The 22,894-nt window shown below is 41.6% G+C and overlaps 1 protein-coding gene across 2 annotated transcripts in view; it reads left to right on the top strand.

The window, feature by feature from the left end:
- CLASP1 (cytoplasmic linker associated protein 1) overlaps positions 1-22,894 on the top strand; it is a 1,635,412-nt gene that overhangs the window by 1,343,021 nt on the left and 269,497 nt on the right. Inside the window, exon 35 of one of the 2 annotated variants that reach the window (XM_086957101.1) lies at positions 7,328-7,444. The exons of the other annotated variant lie outside the window; for it this stretch is intronic. Within the exon in view, the coding sequence (XP_086813227.1) occupies positions 7,328-7,444 (117 nt within the window). The remainder of the gene's footprint in view (positions 1-7,327; positions 7,445-22,894) is intronic. 2 annotated transcript variants of the gene reach the window in all.

Raw genomic sequence — 22,894 nt, forward strand, 5'->3', positions numbered from 1 at the left:
CACATATTGCGTAATTGATCTTTTGCTTCTATTTCAGTGCCTTTTGATCTGCCCATGTCTTATCTTTCAAAGTGCAAATCTCAAACGGTCTGAAGTCCAACCTGACATGTGTTGTTGTAATAATGCTTACAAGTGGTGTTCGTACAGAATTTTTGATCGATACTTATAACCACAAAATTCTCGCGTTTAGAATATCCCCAGGAGCCAGACAGGGTTCGGAAGATTTTATAACAGTGCTCCTGTGTGCCGGTAGCTGGTAATGTGTGGCTTCACGTTGACTTCGCTCTGTCCCGAAAGTGACTATTGAGTTGCATATAAGCGCCACCCCTGCCCGTCAACTTAAGTTCCTTTCCACGCTTTTGTACATGGATCTATAGCTCCCTCCCTGCTTTTCCACTGTGCAAGAAAACGATGCCCCTGCCTAAAACTACAGTGTTTAAGCCCTCTAGGGAATCTTGCATAATAAAAATGTCTGTGACGGATCCCTGAGATGTAGTTCTAGTCTCTGGGTTTGATGCACAACTTGAAGTTGTGTGAGAATTGTGCTCTTATGAACCCAAAGGCGATCCTGGCATGCTAAGCAAAGCTGTACGTCACCAAACACTGAAAGAAGTCTCCAATGTCCCGTTCCTGTCCTTGGGTTATTCGAGTAACAGGCCCTTGTCACGGTCCATGTCTTTCTGTAAGTCTAAGTTTTTTGTACATTTATTTTTACCTCATATCACCTCTGATGAGCACATTCCATTCCTTTTACTGCCCAAGTGCTCATACCAGATCCTTTCGGCCAATTGACTGCTGTGACTCTGAGTCGTACTCTCACCAGCTAGCTAGCTAGTTATGTGTCAAATCTCAAGTAACAAGACTGTTCAGCTCCCGGACCGGGAGGAAGCTGAAAGGACTTGAACTTGAGATTTGCCACAACTGCGAGGGACCTTGTGACCCACAGTTAAAATACAGATTATCGTGTGTGCATTTTGGGCCGCATTTGCCATGAATATAGAGCTCTGTTGAGCCCACTCCTTCCTGACTATACATCCTGACTCTCTGTGCTGTTGGTGAGATGAGGTGCTCTTCTCAGACAGTCCTCATGAAGACCCCAGCCTAAGGATTGAATCACCTTGACTTTTCAAGGGGTCGAAACGTTGACTACAACCACCCATTACCCAAGCCCAGACGACTGAAATTGAGTATTAGTGTCTTCCTAGGCTTTGTGTTTTTACTGGAACAGTTGACCTGAAATAGGCCGGTATGGTCTCACAATGTGAATTTGATGTATCTATGTCACACTACCTCTCCCTTGTCAGTTACCCTCACTTACTTACTTTGACCCAGAACACTCCCACCTTCCTTCCCCAACACCAGAGCACCTTTGTTACAAGTTGATGATTTCAGATGTAAGAGCAACTGATGTTGCCAAATTAATGTGAATAATGCTTTTAAACTAAATGGCATTCACCACCGATCATACTAATGCTTTGAAAATAAATTGCATTTAGTGCAGACGGTGCATAATTAGTGTTGTGAATGCTATACTATATTTTTTTTTGTTTTATGTTTGCTACTGTGACCAATTGTTTATTGTACTGCTTGTGCCCAAAGGAGCCATAGTGAGTGTTCTGTCCCAGGAAAGAGGATCTGGCTGACCCTCACACTTTTTAATTGTGCCGAAGAAGGTCAGAGGTCTTGTCCTAATTTAGAACTCAACACTCTCAGTGCCTTTTTGTGAGAGGACAATTTCAAGATGATTGTATTGGCCCAGGTTCTGCCTCCTCTGGTTCCATGTGAGTGGATTGTTGCTTTGGACCTAGAAGATGCAGACTTTCATATAGTCATCCTGCGGTCTCACAGATGATACATGTGGGGCAAGAGCCTTCTCAGTCTGCCGTACTTCCCTTCTGCTTCACCAGCACCACTAGTGTGTTCACAAAAGTTATGGTGGTGGTCTCAGCACATCTTCGACAGTTGGGATTCCAGTTTTCCCCTACCTCCACAAGTGGGTTCTTAAGGCTGACTTGCCACAGATAATTGTAGACCATCTCCAGATGACGACGAGCCTCCTGATATCACTTTGGTTCTCTGTCGGTATGCTGAAGTAACACCTGACTCCTTCGCAGAGGTTCTCTTTAATTGGAACCATCCTGGATATGATACTCTTTAGGGCCCTTCCTCCCCCCACAATTCCAAGATAGTCAAACTATGGTCTCAACCTTTCAGCCTTAGTCCTGGGTCTCTGTGAGAGTGGCTCTGAGGCTTATGGTCCTCTTCCCATCCTCCATCCCATTAGTCAGCTATGTCAGATGGCAGATGGGGGCTCTTCTGTTGAATCTGAAGTCTCAGTGGGCCCAGCACCAGGGGAACCCGTCTTATTCCATCCAGGTTTCAGAGGACTGCATAAGATCTGCAGTGGCGGATGCTTGACTGCAATTGGTCCAGTGACAGGCCCCTTTCCCCGCCATACCCAGAGCAGGTGGTGGTGACTGATACATCCCTACTGGGATGGGAAGGTCATCTGGCAGAAGTGGAGATCAGACTCTGGTCTCCACGTTCACCTGTAGAGTTGTGGGCCATTTGCCTGCCACTGAAAGTCTTCCTACTGTCCATCAAATAGAAGCTGCTTCAGGTTCTCATAGAGAACACTAATGGCTTATGGTACTGCAACAAGCAGGGTGGGGTGCTGGGTCTTGTGCAAGGAGACATTTTGTCTCTGGAGCTGGCTGGAGCATATTGCTATTTTCCTGGTTGTGAACAAGCTAGTGGGCAGATGAACTTTGCCATCCATGTTTGGTGGATCTTAAATGGAGGTTGCACTGAGTAGCTTCCAGGAGGGGTGAGAACCCTGGTTAGATCTTTTGGCCATCTTCTAGAACCCAGTGTCAAAACATTTGCGCACTACTATTTTCCAAACAGGCTCTTACAGGCAATGCATTCTGGATAGAGTGGAGTGTGGGACTCTGGTGTGCCTATCTGCTGCTGCCGCTCCTGTCTAGAGTTCTGAAGAAGAGCAGGGAAGACCAGGTCCATGTTATTGAAGTTGCATCCGGATTGGACAAGGAGAAGGTGGTACCTAGATCTTCACAGTATGAGCATCTATTCTCCGATCAAGCTGCTACTTCAGGAGTATCTCCTGTGACAGCAGTAGGTCAGGATCCTGATCCAGAAACTAAACAATCTGCATATTTGTGTGTGGAAATTGAGTGGTAGTAGCAGTTGACTGAGTTTGAAGTTTGTTTCCAAGTTGGGGATGTCATCCTGGCTGCCAGGTGTCCCTCTTCAAAAGTCTGACTATGCCAGGCACTGCCACAAATTTGTAGCCTTTTGCCAACAGTACTGACCCGTTATCGGACAAACTGTCAGATGTCTTATTGTTTGTTTTGTCTCTGACCCAGCAAGAACTTGCACTGGACAATGTTAAAGGTTACGTAAAGGGCCTTTTGGCCTTTTTACATTTACCGGACCAACCTTCCTTGTTCAAATGAGATGTTGTGGCGAGGTTTCTCTAAGGTTTGACACGTTTGATTGCTCCCAAACCCTTCATGATACCACAGTGTGATCTTAAATTGGTTCTCACTGTCCTTATGTAAATGCCATTCAAATCAGTGCACTGTTGCCCACTAGATCTCCGGAATCTGAAGTCGGTTTCTGATGTCGTGACTTCAGTTCACTGCATGAGTGAGCTTCAGGCTCTCTCAGTGCAGCCACCTTTTTCCCCAGACAAATCGGTGTTGAGGACCACTGCAGTCTTTTTGCCAACATTTTTGACTGCTTTTCACGTTGGGCAGTCCATCACTATCCAACATTCTTTGCTCTGATTCACGCCTCAAAAGAGGAGGTGAGACTCCATTGATTGGGGCCAAGAGAACTTTAAGCTTTAAGCTTTTACATTGACTCTCCAAAGACCATCGGGTGGACGATCAACCCTTTGTGGGTTATCTACAGCAAAGAAGTTAGTTCAGAAAAAGACTTTGTCAAGGTGGATAGTCCTCTGCTTTAAAGTTTGCTAAGTACTGGCCAAGATGTAGCCTCTCGACCGGATGAGAGCCCTGTCTACCAGGGCCAAAACTGCTTCAACTGCTTTTGCTCTAAGTACTTATCCTTGATATATGAAGTATTAAAAAAGTAAAGTGATGGGTGAGGTGCTTGAAGTAATCTCAGTCACTGCTTATTAGTCAAGGCTGCATCATAGTCCCTTGTTCAGGACAAAATCTGTCTTGGGCTGCTTATGTTACGGTTCAGAAATGACCTGGTCTGGCAGGTCGGGCTGGAGTGTTCCTACAGGAGCAGGATAAAGACTGACTTATATGTGGCTGAGTCCAAATTAAGGTGGCATGGTGTGCAAAATAACAATGGACTTCAATATGACCACAAGTAATTACTAGTGGCTGAGATTAATTAAAACATTCCATCCATTACTTTTTTGTATCTTTGTCATTTGCCACGATGTGACGTGGTTTTCAGTGCACACGTTAATGAAGCTCTACTACCTTGACAGACAAATTTTCAACCATTTGGTAGTGCTGGATATTTTTGGTATGAGCCATTCCACTTATCCACTACCTTGCTTTGGTCTGCTTTGGTATCTGTTATGAAGCTGAGGAATCTATTGTTGGAAGTATCCATCAAAAGAACAAGTTCCTTTTCTTTGGTAATGCTCTTTCCAGTGAATACCACTGATTCCTCACCGCCTTTCCTCCTCCCTGTTCTGTGAAATGGTCTATTTTCCATCAAACATGGTCTGCAATTAGACATTGGCACACTGGTACCTCTGATTATTGTTGTACTCCATGTCCAAGGACATGGAGTACAATGGATGGAGTTAGGAAAGACATTGACAATAACGTGCAGGGGTGTCACATATATGCAACTCATCTTCTGAGTCAGAACAAGTTCAATACAGAGTCTAACTGTGCCACCTACTAGAGCATGGGAGCTATGCTTGTTACATTTTCCATATCTAGTTTGGAACCAGAGGGTTTTCTAAAGTTGAGAAATATGTGGTTAGGTAGAGTATCCACCATAAAAAGCGTTATCAATGGTAAGTAACTTGTTCATTACGTGTTACCTTATCGGTTAGAATTGGCTTGTACAGGCCTGAGGCATGTATCGATTAAAGTCTGTCTTGCAGCTATGGAAGAGGTACCCTCAATCTCTAAGCCAGCTATCATTACCTCACCAAAGAATGATTAAAGAGTTCTTGAAAGACTTCTTCAGAGACTTCTTTCCTTCAAGAAATCCAACAGTACACTGGAAGCTCCAAACAATGCTAAACGAACTGCTGAGGAGTCCATTTGAGCTGATTCTAGGACTAATCTCAAATACCTTTCACGGAAAACAGCATAGTTGGTACAAATGACTTCAGCTAGCAGGGTTAGTGAAATCTACAATTTACAAGGAACCTTATCTGCAGTTCACCAAGGACAAAGTTACCTTGCTCCTAAACACACAATGTATACCCAAGGTGCCTTGAGTTGCATCCTAATGAATCAGTTATATTCAATGCTTTTTTTCTAAAACCCATCAGATTAAATTGCAGGAGCACTGCGATCACCTGATGTATGAAGGTGCCCCAAATTCTATTTCAACCGAAGATACTTTAGAATGGCAGATCAGCACATAGTTTAATTTCCCAGTGCACATAAAGGCTACCCTTTATACAAACAGGGAATTTTCATATATGTCATGACTGCTTGGAAAATAAAAATGTTGGCCTAGCAGTCGACAAACAGCTAGCTATCATAGGCCTTCTCCGAGTAATCCCCACATCGTGTTCACTTGCCTGTCATCAGAAAGTCTGTTGTCCCAACATCTTTCTCAAAGCAGAACCAGTATCCCTTCCCAATGCCTCTGATAGCTACTCAAAGTAAATTGACTGTATTGGCCGAACATTCTTTGCTTCTGAGACTCCCCTCAAACTGCTAATGCCATTTGTCTCATGGGTTAAAGTGTTTATGCCTTGTGGAAAATGGCTAAACCTGGAGTGTTCTGCTTGCCAGATCACATGCAAAACTTTATGAATGACTGATTGGATGCATGGGACCCGAAGGTCTGCTCTCGAGGCCTTTGGGCCCCATGCATCCAATTGCCCACCTGAACACTTCAAACGAACCGTTAGGGTACAGTGCCAGATCTAAACCGGGTGCCGGGAAGTTAAGATTGGGCTGTGCTCCAGTGCTGGAGTCTTCTGTAAGTCCAGGACCTCTGTAAGAACCAATGGGGGCCCATCTAAAGAGGGATACATTTCAAACAGCTTCATTTCTGAAGAGGAGACTAAGGTGGGAGGAGAACCTTTTTGAGCTGCCTGCGAAATTCCACCTGCAAGTTTTAGAGCAGCTTTGTTAGCCTTCCTGCTGCTATCACCAGTGGCATTGGCCACATTGGTGCCTTAAATGGCACAGACATCATCCAGGCCAGATCCTCCCTGAACTGAGTGAAATCGGTTCTTGGTTGCTTGTGTTCCCGTTCAGAGATGGTCTGGCAGTTTTCCCTGGCATGCTCCCATTGGAAAAGGGGCAAGACTGATTTGCATTTAACTGGGTCCAAACTGAAGTGGCATTGTATGCAAAATAACGATGAACTGAAAGGCAGCCCCGAGTAATTGCCAGTGGCTGAGGTTAATTTAAGCAAACTGTCAATCACTTTTTAAAATTTATGTCCGAGTAATGTGTGCACTTTTAAGATCCTGTAATTAAAATTAATTTCAGCCAAGGATATTCAAATCATTTGAAGCGGTCAATAGAAACGTCCCTTCTGTCAAAGCTAATCTAACTAGTTTTTTTAAGTTCTGTCATTGTCAGTTTATTTATTCATGAGTTGTGGTAAAGTGTCTAACTTATGTTGACCTCTGCCAGGCAGGAAATTAAATATGTAAGTGCTATATATGGGTTTGTTCTGTGATTCTGAGGAGTGTCCATATCAGAATTTCCTAACCAGTCCTTGATCCAAGACAAAGCATTATTTCTATTGTAATCAACTATTGTAAAGCTTGTGGTTATGTTTTGTGAACCAAAACATTTGTTTGTGAAGTCTTACTGTAAACCAGTAATTATGGTTTGTAGTGGTATGCAAAGCATGGTGGTAAAAAGAAGGTTTGTATGGTAACTCCTTAATTCTATTGCCTAATTGCTCAGGAATTACATATCAGAATTTTTGACTTAAGGAATGCCTTGTAAAATGGGTAAACAAGGCTATGCAATGAAATATGCCAAATTTTGCTTTGATTTCGATAACCTCCTAGTGCGAATTAAACATCTTCCCTTTCGCAGATCATACTTTCTTTTTATTCTTTCTTTCCTCTTTTTTCTCACTTTTTCCCCTGTTCTGTCCGCTGCAGTCGGTACTGGGGTTGGAGTGCAGATGGGCTGTCGAAGCACCCCCCTCCCCTTTCTCAGTCCCACTCCCTCCCCACCGTTCCTTCCCACAAGACTTTCAGGCGCTCTTACTCTCCCAGGTAACTAGCTACCTGTTAAACATGTTTGAGGTGTCACAATATTATTGTGTTTAAAAAGGCATGAGGTAAAAGAAGCTTATAGAGTTGGATTTGTGGTTTCTTGTTTCTGTTGCTTAGGGGAATATTGGGGCGTCTCATACTTTGACAGGGAGTTTCTCAAATTAAAGTAGGCACCGAGGCTTCTTAGGCAAATGAAGCTTTATCCAGCTTTGGATTACAATTGTCATAGCTCTTATGCTAAATGCATTAACAGGATCTATTCTAAATTATCATGAGGTGCAACAACTTAGGAAACGCAGTAGTAATTACAGTAATAATTGCATAGAAAAGTAATAGATCTTCTATTCTGATGGATGCTTCTAGCCACAGATTCCACGCCTTTTCAGCCTTCCTTCAAGTGCCAGGCTGGACCTGAAAACATTTACAACAGTTGATCTCACATGCCAATAGGTGGTGCCCTCATACTCCACAAGGGCCCGCCCCACCTTTGGTAGGGACGAGACAAAGGGGTTTATTGGCACCACCCCTGCATGCTGATATTAGTTCCTTTTTTTTCAGTGCCCTTTGATGAAGAGCTGGAGTTCTACTCTCAAACGTTTGTCAGTGTGTTTCAGGCCTCCAAAACCAAACAACTGCAAACAGCAGTTAGGTAAACCAGCTTGCACCTCCCACATTATCCCCATGTCATGTGTTTGGTGCACAACCTAGTAGTGTCAGTCACTTTTTGATACTTCTGCATAGCAGATAAGCGCAAAGGTATGAGTCTAGCGGTGCACCCAAAATGTAACGTCCATTCAAAATATCTGAATATCTTGTGTCTTCTTTATTTTACTTCCAAACAACTTATTTTCTCTATTTGCTTTTGGAACAATACTGCCTCAACACGTTTTGTTAAAAAATGAACTTCTTCAGGGCGTATCAATCCCCAAAAATACAGTAGCTCACAATAGCTCATAAGCATGTCCAAAAGTAAAGTATCTTACTGGTGAAGTCGCATTTCACAATTTTTTTTTTCCGTTTTGCCCAGATTTGCTCATCAAATCAACATTTTTAACAAGTAATACCTCCCACCTCAATCTGTACATTCAGGATTAGTTACACAACATGTTGACACTAGGATCCCTGTCCCACGCCTCATGCTAGACCGGCACTAAGGCCCTAATTACGATGCAGGTCGGACCGCAACAGACGGCTTGTTGGTTGTGGTCCGACTGGCATCTATGCTGTGGTCTGATCAATGCACTACAATGCGTCCGGTCGAAGCCTGCAGTTTGAGGGACCGACCAGCTCCGTTGGATGGTCGGAAACTAACCACTGCTCCATTTGATAGAGAATTTAAATGTTTTATGCGTTTGGCAAGAGGGTGTTCACCAGCTTGGCTTTATGATCTTTGAATGCAGTACGTCTGCTAGGCAGATACTCCCAAGCCATACGGGAAATGGCAAGCAAGATCACTCCCATTCTCCCTGAGGAATTTCGAAATACTTTTGTCCAAATGGCTCACTATGGATAGTACATATTGCGACCTTGACTCAACACCACAAACTGTCTGTCTGTGCTATAAGCAATAGCATGATTATTTGTTATCATGCTTGGATGCTGGACACAGATTTTTCCAGGAACAAATAGGCATCCCTCCTGGACATGCTCAGTAGTGGCTTTTGGCTGTTGAGAGACAATTCTGATTCAAAGATAGTTGTGCTATGGATAAGTCCTCCGGCTAACGAACTAGCTTCGACCTGCCACTTCCGCCAACAATACCGTAGGTTCTGGGGTTACTCCTAGGGTGTGGCTTATCTCCTGAGGCAGCCATCTCAGTTCTTGCAGCAGCCTGCCCAGCCCTTATAGGCATTTTGAGTGTGTGACAGTGGCAGAGGTTGGAAGTAACAACAGCATAGTAATTCCTCATATCTTCTGCTTCGCATGTTGAAAATAAAGTAAAACCACACTAATTCCCTATTAGGGAGTCACTTGAACTTGCGTAAACTCCTGATACCTCATGGCCATTTGCACATACATGCTCTCCACCTCAATAGGCTCAGCACAGGGGGAGTCTCACAGACAACATCTGTGTGACATTGGAGGTGGTCTAGGATCTTCAGTTGTGGATGAAGGATGCCAACCTGACTTGTGGCAGGTTGTTATCTGTGTACCACCCACAGCTATTAGTGGTGACAGATGCATCTGCTTTGGTTGGGAAGGCGCCCTGGATGAATTGAAGAGCAGAGGCCTCTGGTATCTCCCCATCAGCCTTCTTGTGATGCATGCCATCTGGCTAGTTCTCAAGTCCTTTCTGCTGTACTGCTTTGCAAGGTCTGAAAGACAACTCAACCACAAAATGCTGTTGTAACATTCAGGGTGCTATGCAAAGAAGCACTCTACCTGTGATGCAGGTTGGGCCTTCAGGAAATCTCGCTGTCTTATCAACCGTCCGGCATGATCCCTGAGTGCCAGAATGAACAAGCTCAGCAGACATGCCATGTAGCGTACTGTGAGTTGTGTTTGCATACAAAGGTAATTCAACACATCTTTGTCCAGTAAGGCTGCTTTGGGTAGATCTTTTCGTTACTTCTGAAAATGCTCACTGGTGAGGTTTTTGTGCTGTAGAGTTTCTACCTCAAGGCTACCTGGGAGATGCGTTCTGCCTTCCCTGAGACTCCGGTCTATTTTGTGTTCCCACCACCACTACTTCTTCCCACAAGCTCTGAATGTCATGATAGACCAGGCTCTGATTATCCTTATAGTTCTGATCCGGGTTTAGAGAGTGTGATATTCTGAACTGCTGATTTTTGCCTTCTGCTCCACCTATCTCTGCGGGGGGACATGCCGTTCCTGCAACAGGGGTAAGTTCTTCATCCAAATCTCCACAAGTTGCTCTTCCATGCGTAGAGATTGTGTGGACTGGTCTGTAAAGGTAGTGGATGTCACATTGGCAATGCGCAGCCCATCTAAAAAGTTGATCTCCACTGGATGGTGGGAAAAGTTTTGGGCTGATGAAAAGGCCCTTAGCCATTTTGTTGAAGGCAACATTTTCGGACATATTTCTGTTTTTCTATATTAAGCCTAGCACGGCCTTGCCGTGGGCTCTTTTTTATTGGCCGTCTCCACCTTTCTTCTGATAGTCCTCCCTGTTAAAGTCAGTGGTGTCTCTAGAGGGGTTGCCAGATGAGGCCTATGTCTCACTTCTATTTGCCACCACTTACCTTTTGTTGCAGTGTTTTTCGTGTGTTGTATATGTATATATATCTATCTTGCAGAGTGGCAGTGTCAACTCTGTAGTTATAATTAGGATTCAGAGCGATAGGAATTCCTCAGATCTGTGCTTGCTAATAACTTTGTCACTGTTTGATCAATCTCCAGGAAACTTTACAGACCTATTTTATTTACATTGGATGATTATGAAGCAGCGTTTTGGTGTTATTAGTTATGGGGTGGTGCAAAGAGAGAGAGGGGTCGCAAAATCCGTTTTACCACCAATGCATTTTCCATAGACTTTTTAAACAGACGTTGCAACAAAATGGCTGAATGGATTTAAGTGGCATTTGGCAGGAATATAGATTTTGGTGTGCAAAAGGCGATTTTGTTCAGTTGTTTTTAAGTATTAAAGGGACAAAAACCTAGTGGTGTATTTGGCCATGGTATACATAAGTAGATGGCTATTACTAAACAATATTACTGGTTAGTAAATATCCTTGCAAAATAAAAAGGCAGCCATATTGTTTAGACTACACTTTGCCTTTGTTCTGTGGTTTAACGTGCAACATAGCTTATTACTCTTTTTGTTATGTATAGGAGAAATTAGGCAGTTTAGTAAAGTCTGTAGCAGTAGGGAAAAGTATTTTTATTGATCTAAATACTTTTTTCAAGTTTGGGATGTACTGCGGAACATTCTCGACAGAATCTAGAAAGTACTGCGGTAGTTATTGAAATAAAAAAAAAATTATATGGCAAATGAAACTGTGCTCAACAAACCAAACCCTGACTATCTTGCACATACAATGGCATACAAGAATAAGGAACACAGTGGCAGGCGAACTAATATATAAAGAGTTAAATGATTGGCCATTAGGAAACTACATCATACCAACAACTTAATTGTGAAAGGACGACAATTATTGGCCACTTTTGCCGAGCCGCTATTGAAAGATAAATGATCAAGCAGACGATGCTGACGTTCATTATGAACGTTGACCTATCTTGAAAGTAACACAGTAACAAAAAAACGAATTAAATTATACCATAATAAACAGTATATGATTAAAAACACATTATAAAAAGTGCAAATTCAACATATTAGATATTAGAAACTGTTCAATACAAATCAATTTTTTTTCTTTTAAAGCTGCAGTCGTTTTGATTGTTCAGAAACATGCAGAAAGATGTTGTCTTTTCTTTAACTGTCTAAGGAGTGGCAAACATAACCATGTCCTTTCTGCTTGTTATTATAAACTAGAAAAATAGAGCAGTAGAAGAAAAGCATCATTCAGTTTTAGTTTCTAAACAACTGCTTTAATTATGCTCCGTGGCCTCACCTGGCCTTCACCTCTGCCACTGGCGGGCATTGTGACATCAGAACTCGACTGTTACAACTTATACTAGTCGAGTACGGACATCTTTTCTTAACCCCTTACGTGCGTTCGTCGGCAAACAGCCATCGCGAGCACTACCTCCGTGTTGCGGACATCCGTTGGCTGACACGACCCCGCCCACTCCGCTAATCCGCCGCACCGCAGCGGAATTGCCGCCGCGTTTAAACGATTAATAATCGGCAGCGACTGGATGCGTCACATGTCTCTGATCATAAAGAAATTAGAGACAGGGAGTATATGGGGATTACAGAAACCTATCTTTTACATTTATAATGTTTGTGTAGTTTAAGTTGATTTTTTATAGAAATAATAAAGTAAGTATTCCTAACTATAACTTCTCGTAGACCTTTGTTTTTTTCATTGAAGAAATATATGTATTTACACATATACAAAGTCAGATTTAAACGTAAGCTCTGTAGGTAGCCTCACCACTTTTTATCTGTGGCGCAATGTCTGTTCTTCCCTCAAATTCACTTCTAGAAATGCCACTGGTTTAAATCACTAGTGTTTTTTTTAAATGTCTTATGTATGTTTCATCTTTCACTTTTTGTTATGCTGCACTGTGACCTTAACTTGCTTCGAACTTTTCGTCCACACCTTTCAAGTCTAAGCATAGCAGTTCCTTGAAACTTCAGGCCCATAAAACAGTATTCCTCATTGTGATTACGTTTTTATGCCTCATCAGTGAACTCCAGGCACTGTCAATACAACCATCGTTTACCACCCTCTTTCCAGGACAGGTTGATGTTTCAGAGGTGCATCAATTCTACCAAAGATGGTGGTGTATTTCCAGGTGGCATAGTCTATCACACTTACTGCCTGACCTTCCCTCTAAAAAGGAGGAGAAGCTTTACCGGTTGGTCCCAAAGAGCCCCTGGTTTCTACATTAGTCAAACTAAGCTGTACTCAGTGAATGACCATTGTTTTTTTGTCTGATGTGAAGAAAGGGAAGGTGATCCAGAAACGGAACATCTCCTAATGGATTGTTCTCTGCATAAAAATATGCAATGAAAAGGGCCACTAGAATATTGTTGCAGGGGATCCCCAAATTATGCAGCCTGGTTGACTAAATTATGTTGCATGAAAAGGCAAATTATGTGACATAATGCTGCATATTTTTTTACTGTATTACTTTGTTTTTTGTAATTTTTATATATGATTACATTGTCTGGGCAAAGATTCCACCTCATTAGTCCCAGTTTAGCAACCAACAAACCTAAATAGGAAACTGAAATATGACCAGTTAATCTTTACGAAGGGCCTTCCACTGTGCGTAAACACATGCTGCCACGCTTTAAGTAACTTGTGATCTGTTTTAACTAGAAACAGTTTTTTGTTACAATCTGCGAATTATGCTGCAGATGATGGATTGTGTGTCGAGGGTGACCAATCTGTAACTATGCAGCAAAAGTTGTAGCCACAGAATTGCATAATTTCAGTGGTCCTGGCTCTGCCTTGGCTTAAAAGAAACATCCTGCGGGCCTTCGAGCTCATTATGTAGAGCTAGGGCCACCACTATGTCTTTAGCCAGGGGTGTCCTTTTGCTAGACATCATCCAGGAAGCTACATGGGTGTCCATCCACACCTTCACCAGGCATTATGGTCTTGATTTGCAGGTTCGAGAAGACCATTTTGTCTACTCAGTCATGCAGGATTTCTTGGTGTGAAGTCCACCTCAAAGCCTCCACCAGATTGGCCATACTGCAGTGATATCTATTAAAAAGTTGAGGAATCAGTAGGTAGAAGTAGCCTTCAGAAGAACAAGTTACTTACCTTCAATAACAATCTTTCTGTTTAGATACTGTAACTCCAGATCCCTCATTGCCCTTCATTCTCCCCGTTCTGTGGAGAGGGCTTCCAAGGTATAATTAGGTCCCATATTACATTCTGCACGCTGTCATGCTTCTCAGTCTGTTACAAACTATGTAGGTCTTACGAGCGCAAATGCTTTATGGTAAACTGATGTCTGCGTGCGGGGGTGACATTTTTAAATGGTTCCGCGCCTTAACTTCCAGAGGGGATGGGTGAGGTTGTGGTGGAGTCCTGTGGTGCTTTTTTAATATTCTGCGGGAGATATTACAGAAAACGCTGCAATTTGCCACATGGTGGAATTCAAAAGGTGAGGAATCTGCCGTTAGAAATGTCCATCAGAAAGAGTGTTACTGAAAGTAAATAACTTTTTCATTAGCTATAGAAACAACTAATATCTTGATAGTCTTTGTTGGGTGAACTTTGTTAGAGATGCATCATGATTAGCGCTTGCTGTTGACACCAGGCCCTACTTCCAAAGAGATAAAGAAATAGAAGCTCTAGCATTAGTTTGGATAAGTGTACTCCTACCTCAAAACACCGTCATTCACCCAATCTCACTGTGGGCCTCTGTCTAGAGGTTTCGACCCAGGGTCAAAGTAAAGGGAAGAAACTGGTTCATAAATATTTATGGAGGCTTTCCCTTCAGTGTTTTTTTACCAGCTATAAGATGAAGTAAACCGTGGCAATCTAATACCAAATGTCAGAGCTTTCCATGTGACCAAAACGTCATGTGCCTTTTGCGGTCCCTCCCACATATCTAAAAAATGTTGACAACGTGTCTGCCTTTTTGCAAGTGTTAGCCACTTTGCGCTGGCCCATTTCATGAAAATGCTCAAATGAATCCCGATGTTCCCATAAAGAAAAATAGATAATAGCAATATTTTGTTAAAATCACTTCATCATTTAGCTCCTTCTCTGTCATCATCTTGTTTCCAAGAGCTAAAGAGTCTTGCTTATATCTGTGACCTTACAGAGAGCTTTTAACAGTCTTTGTTTGTGCCCATTAAGACTACCTTACCTCGCTCACCTTTCAGTAAAATCACATCCGGAGATATATAATATTAACTTTCTTAAAATATGCATCTGTTTTTCTTATTAAACTAGACATATTAATTTATTGCAGTACTTATTCCCACAGATGGCATAAATGTCTTCAATAAGTGCTCTACCATTATTAAATATATATCCGTAATTTAAAATGTCCCTCTTTTCTTTCTATTGTACTTTCCACCACTGTTTATTTTAATTCTCTTTTTAAAAAAAATAAAAATTTGTACACATTTTTTATTAGTTAATAAAGAAAAAACATAAATAACATAAGTCATCAAGATACTTAAATCATTAATGGGGACTATAGACATTTGGGGGCTTACCTTTACCTTCACCAGCCCACAGGAACCAGCGCAGCTCCATCGCTCCCCTCCGCCGTCGCATATCCAGACCAGCGACCGCAATGCGAGGGGGGCGTTTTGGGTCTACAAACTACACTACCCAGACGCCCTAGCGGCGGAACACGCCGCCACCCCTAATTCCAGCGCAAGGAGGCGCTTCAAAAGGACTCCAGCATCGGTGGAGCAGGGGGACTATAGACATTTGGGGGCTTACCTTAACCTTCACCAGCCCACAGGAACCAGCGCAGCTCCATCGCTCCCCTCCGCCGTCGCATATCCAGACCAGCGACCGCAGTGCGAGGGGGGCGTTTTGGGTCTACAAACTACACTACCCAGACGCCCTAGCGGTGGAACACGCCGCCACCCCTAATTCCAGCGCAAGGAGGCGCTTCAAAAGGACTCAAGCATCCGCGTCGCGGGATCGCGCGCGGGACGGCGCCGGGCGAAGCCCGGGCAAAGGGCGGGCCCTCTGTGGCCCTCCGTGGACCGATTAGGACGGGACGGGCCACCCCCCTTGTTACTTCTGCAAAAGGAGGTATAGTGTACATACTTCAACTTAACATTTGATCGTAACATCATTACTGCCATTGTGATCATTGCCTGTAAGGGGGGAACAAGCCCAGCTGCGCAGGGGTGTCATGCGGTGCAAATGCACCAAATGCTTACCACAAGTTCCCGGCCTACTGTGCATGTTACAGACATAATCTGCCCCTGTTACTCCCCATCTAGTACACTATCTCCTCCACTAAACTCCCCAAGAATGCAGAACCTGTCCCCGTGGGGTGAGCTAAATAGACTATGTAAAATAAAATATGTCAGTGTGGACTCACCCTTCTTCGCCAAAGGCACCCGCACTACAAATACTAAAGGCAGTATACAGGAAACCCCCTCTTTATTGAACAAAGTCAACACACAAGCCTCTGTACTTTCATGGTTACTACCTGTCAATAGAGATAACACTGAGGACAAGGCCGAAAGGACTCAATCAAAACCTCATATACCAACTGTAACCCCCGTGATGTCCGTTCATAATCTCCCTACCACCATGGAGACTGATGTCAAACTGGACGAACCAATATCTTATTCCAAGATCTCTCTTCTGACTCAGATTGAACAACTTGTTAAAACCATCATTTCCCCACTAACAGAACAAATCAACGCTATAGGGGAAAGGCTCTTGAGTCTCGAGAACAAAATCACGGCCATCCTGAAACCCATCGATAATCTTGTAAACTCGAACCGATCCCAGCCAACCACCACTTTCCCATCAGCTAAGCTCTCTGCCATCCTTAAAAGCAAGCAAGTCACTCCATTATCTCCTATAATTCCAGGTTCAACTACTTTCAAAGCTCCTTCCAAACCTGTTATATCAAGGCCCCCAGAGGCCAAGTCAGTACGCAATGCACCAAACATACACCTCCCGCCACAAGCAGCGCCATATGTGTCCGTCCTTACAGGAGTGCCACCACTTGCGCTCGGAAAAGCTGAAAGCCAGCTGGACCTAATGAACAAAGTTATATTCTGGATGGGAAGGAATAGACCCCTACCACCGGACAAAGACGGCGGAATCCTGAGTGTGAGAAGGGTGGGCTGGTTGGGCCCTCTACCAAAAAACATTTCAGGGGACTTGGTACTGGTTAGATTCAGGAATCGGAACATCGCACCATATTTAAGATCTTGTCCAGCCCTAGAAGGGGATGGTCCAATACAGACTTGGGACTTACATGATTTCTATCCCTGTATGCCAAATATCCCCCGATTAGGAACAACAATAGCCTACCACCACCCGCTGGGTGGGGAAGTCCAGGTACCCAGTGGTATTAGTTTCTCTGTTGCCAACAGATGTGTTTCATTGCACAATTGCCGCAACTTTTGAGCTCACTCACTTTAAAGGACAAACTCGTGTATCTTTATTCAAGATAGGGATAAACCCCTTGAAAAATATGTCTCACCGCCGAATCCTGAGGCTGGGGCTATGTCTTTTTTGAATGTGAAGTTATGTTTTTGTTGAATGTATATATTTATTTTTAATTACTGATATTTTTTGTATGCTTTCATGATTTTAAGAAACAAAATCGAATAAAGCTTCTATTCATTCATTCATTCAATGTGCATAATACATTTAAATCAAATATAGATATAAACTTAAACATGCATAGCCTTAATATGTATGGGACCTATTCTTCCTAATCTGAGAGTGCTCCATCTTAAAAATGAAAAATTAGGAGAACCCCCAGTCTCTAAAATACTCCTAACCGTAGTGTAATCTGACTTCCCAAACCAAATTAAAAAATGTTTTTACTGTCGCTCCTACTCTCTGCGAGTATAATTTTTCTTTCACTTCAATTCAAATCATCCTAAGTGGCCATTGGAAAAAAACTGGTAGCTGCACCCTTACCATTTTTGCAGGATCAAAGACTTGGCTACTAGGGATGCAATACAAATATACTGTTGGTTTCTAATAGATAAGTTTAGTGTATCACCGATTCCATAAAGGACAGTTTTGGGTTCAGGGACTAAGACTATTCGGAGCTTTTGGCTAAGCCAGTAAAAAATATGCTTCCAAAATTCAATTATAGCCAAACATGAAAAGCAAATATGGAGCAAATCCCCATTGGAACAATTATGTCTAAAATATGTCCCCGGAAACGAAGAATACATTTTATGAAGACGAGATGGAGGGAAATAAAGTTGCAACTTACACAAAAATGCCATGCATTTGAAATTGGCACCCCTTATATCTTTATGCGCCCAGATGTTGTACGCTCTCCATGATTGCAAATCTAACCTGCAGCGTTCTGAATCTTTTCTAATGCTTGTGGTACTACTTTTGCAGGCAGTTGTTCCCGAAAGATCTGGTACCAATTCCGACCTTTGGGCAATTGAAAGTTCCTTATTAAGTTGCGAAATTGGAGAAAAGAAAAAAGTAATGTAGAGGGGAGTCCCAAATTACTTGATTTCATTGCCCCTTCTATAAGAAAATCGCTGAAACGATGTAACCCCGCCTTCTCCCAAGTTGTTATGCTTTTGTCGCTTATATGGAGAACTATCCCACTACTATGTGCAATCAGGATTTCAGGATGAAAGGAGATACACTGGTACTCTTCCTTCCATTGAAAAAATAATCTGCTGCGCTTGCGAAGCTTGGAGATTTGATAAATGGAACAAGCTGGATGCTACTTTCTAGAAGCATTTGTTTACGGTAGAAGTCGCCTCCCAAATCGCATCTAGAAACTGATCTTGTACACCAATCTATAAAGGCTACTACCTGATAATATTTTTTAAAATGATGGTGTGCAAGACCACGCTCTTGAATAGATAACTGTAGAGTCTCTAGTTTTGTGCGAGGTTTCTTACCTGACCAGTCAAAATTTCACAGCATTTGATCTATTCATTTATAACATTTATGACATTTATTAAGCGCTCTGTTACCCGTAGGTGTCCTGGCGCTATGTGAGATCTACCCAAGTGAAATTAGTCTGTAAACAGCCAGGTTTTTAAAGCCTTGCGGAAAGCCAATAGACTGATCAACCCTCTGAGGTGTAATGGAAGATTATTCCAAGCTTTGGTTGATCTATCTCATGAAAAATTTGGGTGGGACTTTGATTAATACACAGCAACTCTCCTTATTATAGAGAGTGGTAAGGCCTGCCACTGCTTTAAAAGGTTCCTAGCCTTAAAAAATGTTGCTTTGTAGTTAAGCTGATACAGCTGCGAAAAATCATGTGACACGAATGTCCCCAAGTATCTAATTGAACCGGGACTGCAAACCTTGTTGCGCAGAAGCAAGGTTTTGGTCTGAGCAGTTGAAAAATAAAATCTCAGATTTGGAATGATTGATTTTATATCCCCCTAGTTCCGAAAAAAATAACATTTTCTTGAAAACCTCCGAGATATTTTGTTTATACAAAATTATATCATCTGCGAAAAGCTTGCGTTTGGGAGCTCCTAACAGGGGTTCCTTGATTTATGGATCTTGCCGTAATGGGGATGCTAGAAGTTCTATAAATACTGTAGAAAGCACTGGTGACATCGGGCACCCTTTCCGAGTGCCTCGTCGAATTTGTAATAACCCTGCCGTATGAGAGTTGATTATAATCTTAGCATCCGCTTTGCTATATAAGTTCTGCAAAACATTTATGAATTGCAAAGGGAAATTACAATTTGAGAGAATATTAAACCGAATTTTCCATTGAACTAAATCAAAAGCTTTTTCATCATCGATCATAATAATAGTTGCTTTCATCTTTTCATTCGTGTAATAATCAATGGCCTGTATTAGAAAATTGGTATTGGTTGCCATTGTTTTTCCTAGCAAAAAAACAGACTGGTCCTGGTGAACCACTTCTTGAGCAGAGGCGGTTATTCTAGCTGCCATAAACTTTATAAACAATTTATAATCACAGTTGAATATACTAAGTGGCCGGTATGATCCCGGGTTATATTTGGTGGTTTATCTTTTTTTTAACTAAGCTTTCTATGACTGCCTCAGAAAAGCATTTGGCATCCTTCTAGAATTGCACTGAATAACTGTGCTAATTTTTCTTCCAATTGAGGCATAAATACCTTCTAAAATTCAGCTGGGAATTCGTCGCAGCCACATTGAGGGAATCTTTAAGGGCCCCCTTGGGTGTTATTTTAATTCTCAGATACAATAAAGGTCACTGCTGAAGTGTGCCAGATAAAAAATGTATGTAAACAAATCTGCTAATACTGTTTTTGTTTTATCAAATATTCACTGTAAAATATACACAATTTCTTGTTGAACACTTTTTTGGGTAAATGGAGCAGGGTCACGCTGCGACAGAAAATAGCCCCATTAGTGATTTAGGTAGCTAAAAAAAGTGGCTAGCATTTGCAAAAAGACACTGAATAAATGTTTTTCAAGGTATGGGAGACTATATGCATTTGTGATTGCTGCAGGCAGTGTTTGTGGTAATAGAGAAATCAAAAGTGAAAATTGCATACCAGACTATAAAACAGGCCCGCAAACAGCCAGAGAGCAGCCCTTTTGGCACAAACAGATTGGACTATTTGGCAGTGTTACCCTGAGGATGAACAAAATAATACCCAGGAACAACCATAATACTTACCAGGACTAATATGAGAGAAAAGCCTTCATGATGCCTGCAGTAAAAATGAAGTGTTTATTTTTCTATTGCCTTTTTATGGCTATCCGTCTAGTGTTTTCCCTCCTGGATCAGTCCAATTAGTGGTCTTTGCACAAATATTCACTGACCAATGTCAACCTTTTTTCTTATAGTATGGGCAATTGCTAGTGGGTAATGCCACAGTGAAATTAGCTTTCTCAGGCACTGAACAACATGTTTTGAAGCTTGCAAACTCTATAAAAATTATCTGATGTACTGTTCTTTTTGATGGCCTGCTTTGCAGGTTTATGCTCTGTTCTTCTTTGCTTCTTCGTTCCATTTTCTCTTTGTAAATCCTATTTCGTGGGCACGATGTTGAGGATGACATCACGGTTGTAGACTGTCATCCACTGTGTATTGTCAGCAGTTGAAACCAGCAGTTGACTACAGCATATTAGGCTTGATTCTGGTGTTAATTCCCTCAATTCCTGGCCCGTAAGTGCTTTTATGGCGTGTAGTGTGTAGATCACCCTTGAGAGTGTAAATTATAGTAGATTTTCTTTTTTTCTTTTTAACTTGATATTGTTTATTATATGGAAGCCAGTGAAGTCTGCATTCACTTTTTCAACTCTTGCTGTTCACCTCGTGGGAGTCTGTCCAATAAACTTGTAATGCAGTAATTTCCAGGATAATATCTTGTTATACTCTCAAGCACATCTCTGGCAAGTCTTAATACCTTCCACACAACAACCATAACAGCCGTTTCAATCAAGGAAGATGATGCTACATATGTTCTATGGTAGCCTATTAAAATTCAAACATGCTTTATTTAGATTCTCTTATGAAGGTTTCTGTTATGAAGGTTTTTTAGCTCTTCTACCGTGCCACAAAGCACTTTGCTATTGCATGGTTTCCGGCACTTTGTTAAAACTTAGAAATACAAACATTTGTGCGATCCAGCACACTGTTTCGATAACACAGCGTGTAAAGTGAACCAAATGCATATATGTAATATTGTTGATCACTAAAGTTTGTTTTTTTACAAATTACTCACTGCATTTGTTTTGCAATTTTTCAGTGCCTACCAAAGTTCAGTAAGCCTGGGAAGGTACAATATCAATGTAATCAGGAACTCACTGACCTTATTGGCTTGATAAGTGAGTCTACCATGGTTTCTTTAGTAGTCAAGGAGCTTTTCAAAGGTTTGATGCCTTTGACATTATTTTAATTGAATTTATCCTGTTTAGTAGAAATATGCAACTTGAACAAATCTGTGCCACCGGCAAGAACATTGTGCTGTGTGTTCTCTTGTCCTTATGTGTACAACTGAGCCGACTTGTTTATATCTTTCCTATATCTTTAACTGCACTATTTATTGTGATTTGCTCACCATTTTTGCAATTTGCAATCCACAGCATGAAAACAATTGATCAAAATTATATTCATGTTCTATTGATATAGTATTAAGAGAGTTTGTTTTTAAAGAGACTAAAAGGAAGGCTTGAGCATAGACATGAAACAAAGACTTCAAGTTGAGCTCATGTAGTTTTCTTTTAGAAGGGTGTTAGTGCATGATGTTGTTACACTAAGAAAGTAATATTGTGACATTTTGTACAGTCATCTTACCATCTGGAATGTTTTTAGTTTCATCTTATGTTTGTTTTCTTGCTTGGGTTATTCTAATTTGTTCATGTGATAGCCATTTATTGGGACAGTTTTTCCATATCATTTCCTTTGTACGTTAATCATTGCTAGATGTAAGTGCACGTGTAGCCAAGCATATGATTGGCTGTTTTTTTATCATTCTCTAGGCAGGTACATAATTCTTTTTTGGTATTGTTTTGACTATGGAAGATAGTGATGGAGTGAGCAATTTCATTTTCAATAATCACCATTCCATGTGCATACTGTTCTTTGAGTAATGTTTGAAGTCTTATATGTCGCATATACTAATACAATTTCTCACTCACATAGAGACTTTTCTAGCCGCGTATCAGTTCTAGAACAAACGTTAGATACAGGAAAAATACTTGTAGATTTCACCCTCTTATGAATCCAAACTCTGTAAAAAGCCAACACCTTGCAGTGACACTGAACATTCATTTTAGAAGTTCGTATTTTCAGTATTTCCTAAGTTGACTTGCTCATATCATTCCAAAGCACATATTGATATGTGACTAATATTTCTTCCTTTAGATCATACCTTCAACATTCCCTTCAGTCTTAGAAAGGGAATTCTTAATTTATTTTTGTATGGCTTGTGTTGCTGCATAGTTCCAAGTCCATTGACTGTACTAGCTTCATTTAATGATTACATGCAATTTCATTAAAGACTTTGCATTCTTGGTTTGTGTTTATTTGTGTTTTCTTTTTAGACTTGGTGTCTTTTCATTAATAATGGCTGTTACTTTCAGATAATTGGGGCTGATACTAAATTCTCCCTAAAGCATTGCTGCTTGACGGTGTGCCTGGCGAGACCTGTGGTTTCATTAATTATGGAAGATCTAGAGGTGTGTTGTAACCCAGTACTTGATCCGTGGTACAATGGCTAACAGAGGAGAAGAGATG

The sequence above is a fragment of the Lissotriton vulgaris genome, chromosome 2_1 (assembly GCF_964263255.1).
Source record: "Lissotriton vulgaris chromosome 2_1, aLisVul1.2, whole genome shotgun sequence".
Classification (NCBI taxonomy): domain Eukaryota; kingdom Metazoa; phylum Chordata; class Amphibia; order Caudata; family Salamandridae; genus Lissotriton; species Lissotriton vulgaris.